Here is a 1,465-nt window from a genome sequence, read left to right as displayed (position 1 = left end):
GTACCCACTGTATATATATATATATATATATATATATATATTTATATTTATAAACTGAGTTGACTGAGGCTGGATGTGTTTCTGAGGTCACAGATGAGTTCAATGATTCACTGCTACGTCTTTTCGACGTCCTTTTATGCGCGTTATCTCTTCTGACAGGACAAACAAGCTCTTAACTCTGACGTTTTTTTTTTCCTGTTTCACTCTGTGTTTTATTACACATGTGCAAGGTTCAAAGATCGTTTTGTCCATGCGTTGTGGTGGTGGGCCTGCCAGTATAAAAACCACAGGCAGGCGCTGGAGGACTATCACCCTTGACAAGCTCTCCAACACACAGTGCCTTTAGAGAAAGTCTAAACATGAATGCTGTGATGGATACATTGCACGGGTTTGGAGTGAGTAGCACCCAATACCTGCAGACCCATTACAAAGACGCCCAAGGATGGTTTCTTTTCGTCTCCTTTGCGGCAGATCTGAGGAACACCTTCTTCATCTTCTTTCCCATCTGGTTCCACCTGAAAGAATCAGTCGGGATCAAGCTCATCTGGGTGGCTGTGATAGGAGACTGGCTCAATCTGGTCTTCAAATGGTAAGCAAATGGACCAACAAAGAGTTTACAGTCAAATTAAATCATGAATTGAATTTTAATGTTGTTCCATTCATCTATTTAAGGATCCTGTTTGGAGAACGTCCATACTGGTGGGTCCATGAGACTTCCTACTACATCAACAGCTCAACGCCGCATATTGAGCAGTATCCCATGACCTGTGAGACCGGCCCAGGTGCGTCTTTCTCCTCTAGAAGTACCACACTAATCCACTTAACACCTGTTTCATCATACATCAAAAGAGCACTTTGATCACTTAGCTGCTTCTTGATGCAGGAAGCCCGTCTGGTCACGCTATGGGCGCTGCTGGTGTTTACTACACATTGGTCACCTCAATCCTCGCCATAATGCTGAGCAAAGAGAAGAAATCCTCACCTAAGAGCCTGTAAGTCAATCTTTATCAGTATTAGGTCATTTTTACATTGTGTTTGTTTTTAAATAGATAGTTGCTTCTGCAATATGTTTATGATGTACTATCTGTTTTTTAATCAGATACTTGCGTGGTTCACTTTGGACACTCTTCTGGACAGTCCAGGTCTGTGTTTGTCTCTCTCGGGTCTTCATCGCTGCTCATTTCCCCCATCAAGTTTTCGCAGGAGTTATTTCAGGTAAACAGCTCAACAAATCGTCATTTACTCTTAAAAATAAAGGTTCCTAAAGGGGGTTTTCATTTTGAAGAGTCTTTCCTGCTCACCAAAGATGTATTTATTTGACCAGAAATATACTAAAAACAGAAATATTGTGAAATATTATTGCAATTTAAAATAACTGTTTTCTCTTTGGACATATTTTTAAATGTGATTTATTCCTGTGGTGCAAAGCTGAATTTTCAGCATCATTACGCCAGTCTTCAGTGTC

At 40.6% G+C, this 1,465-nt stretch overlaps 1 protein-coding gene across 1 annotated transcript; it reads left to right on the top strand.

Annotated features, from left to right (window-relative positions):
* The first annotated feature begins 299 nt into the window (after positions 1 to 299).
* Positions 300 to 1,279, top strand: LOC107576913 (glucose-6-phosphatase-like). Its single transcript, XM_016263036.1, has 4 exons — positions 300 to 589; positions 673 to 782; positions 884 to 992; positions 1,100 to 1,279. The coding sequence occupies exons 1-4, from the start codon at positions 360 to 362 to the stop codon at positions 1,263 to 1,265; spliced, it is 615 nt and encodes a 204-aa protein (XP_016118522.1). The 5' UTR covers positions 300 to 359; the 3' UTR covers positions 1,266 to 1,279.
* Positions 1,280 to 1,465: the final 186 nt, after the last annotated feature.

Source organism: Sinocyclocheilus grahami, unplaced genomic scaffold (genome assembly GCF_001515645.1).
Source record: "Sinocyclocheilus grahami isolate Dianchi unplaced genomic scaffold, SAMN03320097.WGS_v1.1 scaffold4620.1, whole genome shotgun sequence".
NCBI classification, from domain to species: domain Eukaryota; kingdom Metazoa; phylum Chordata; class Actinopteri; order Cypriniformes; family Cyprinidae; genus Sinocyclocheilus; species Sinocyclocheilus grahami.
This window is presented reverse-complemented; position numbering and strand designations above follow the sequence as displayed.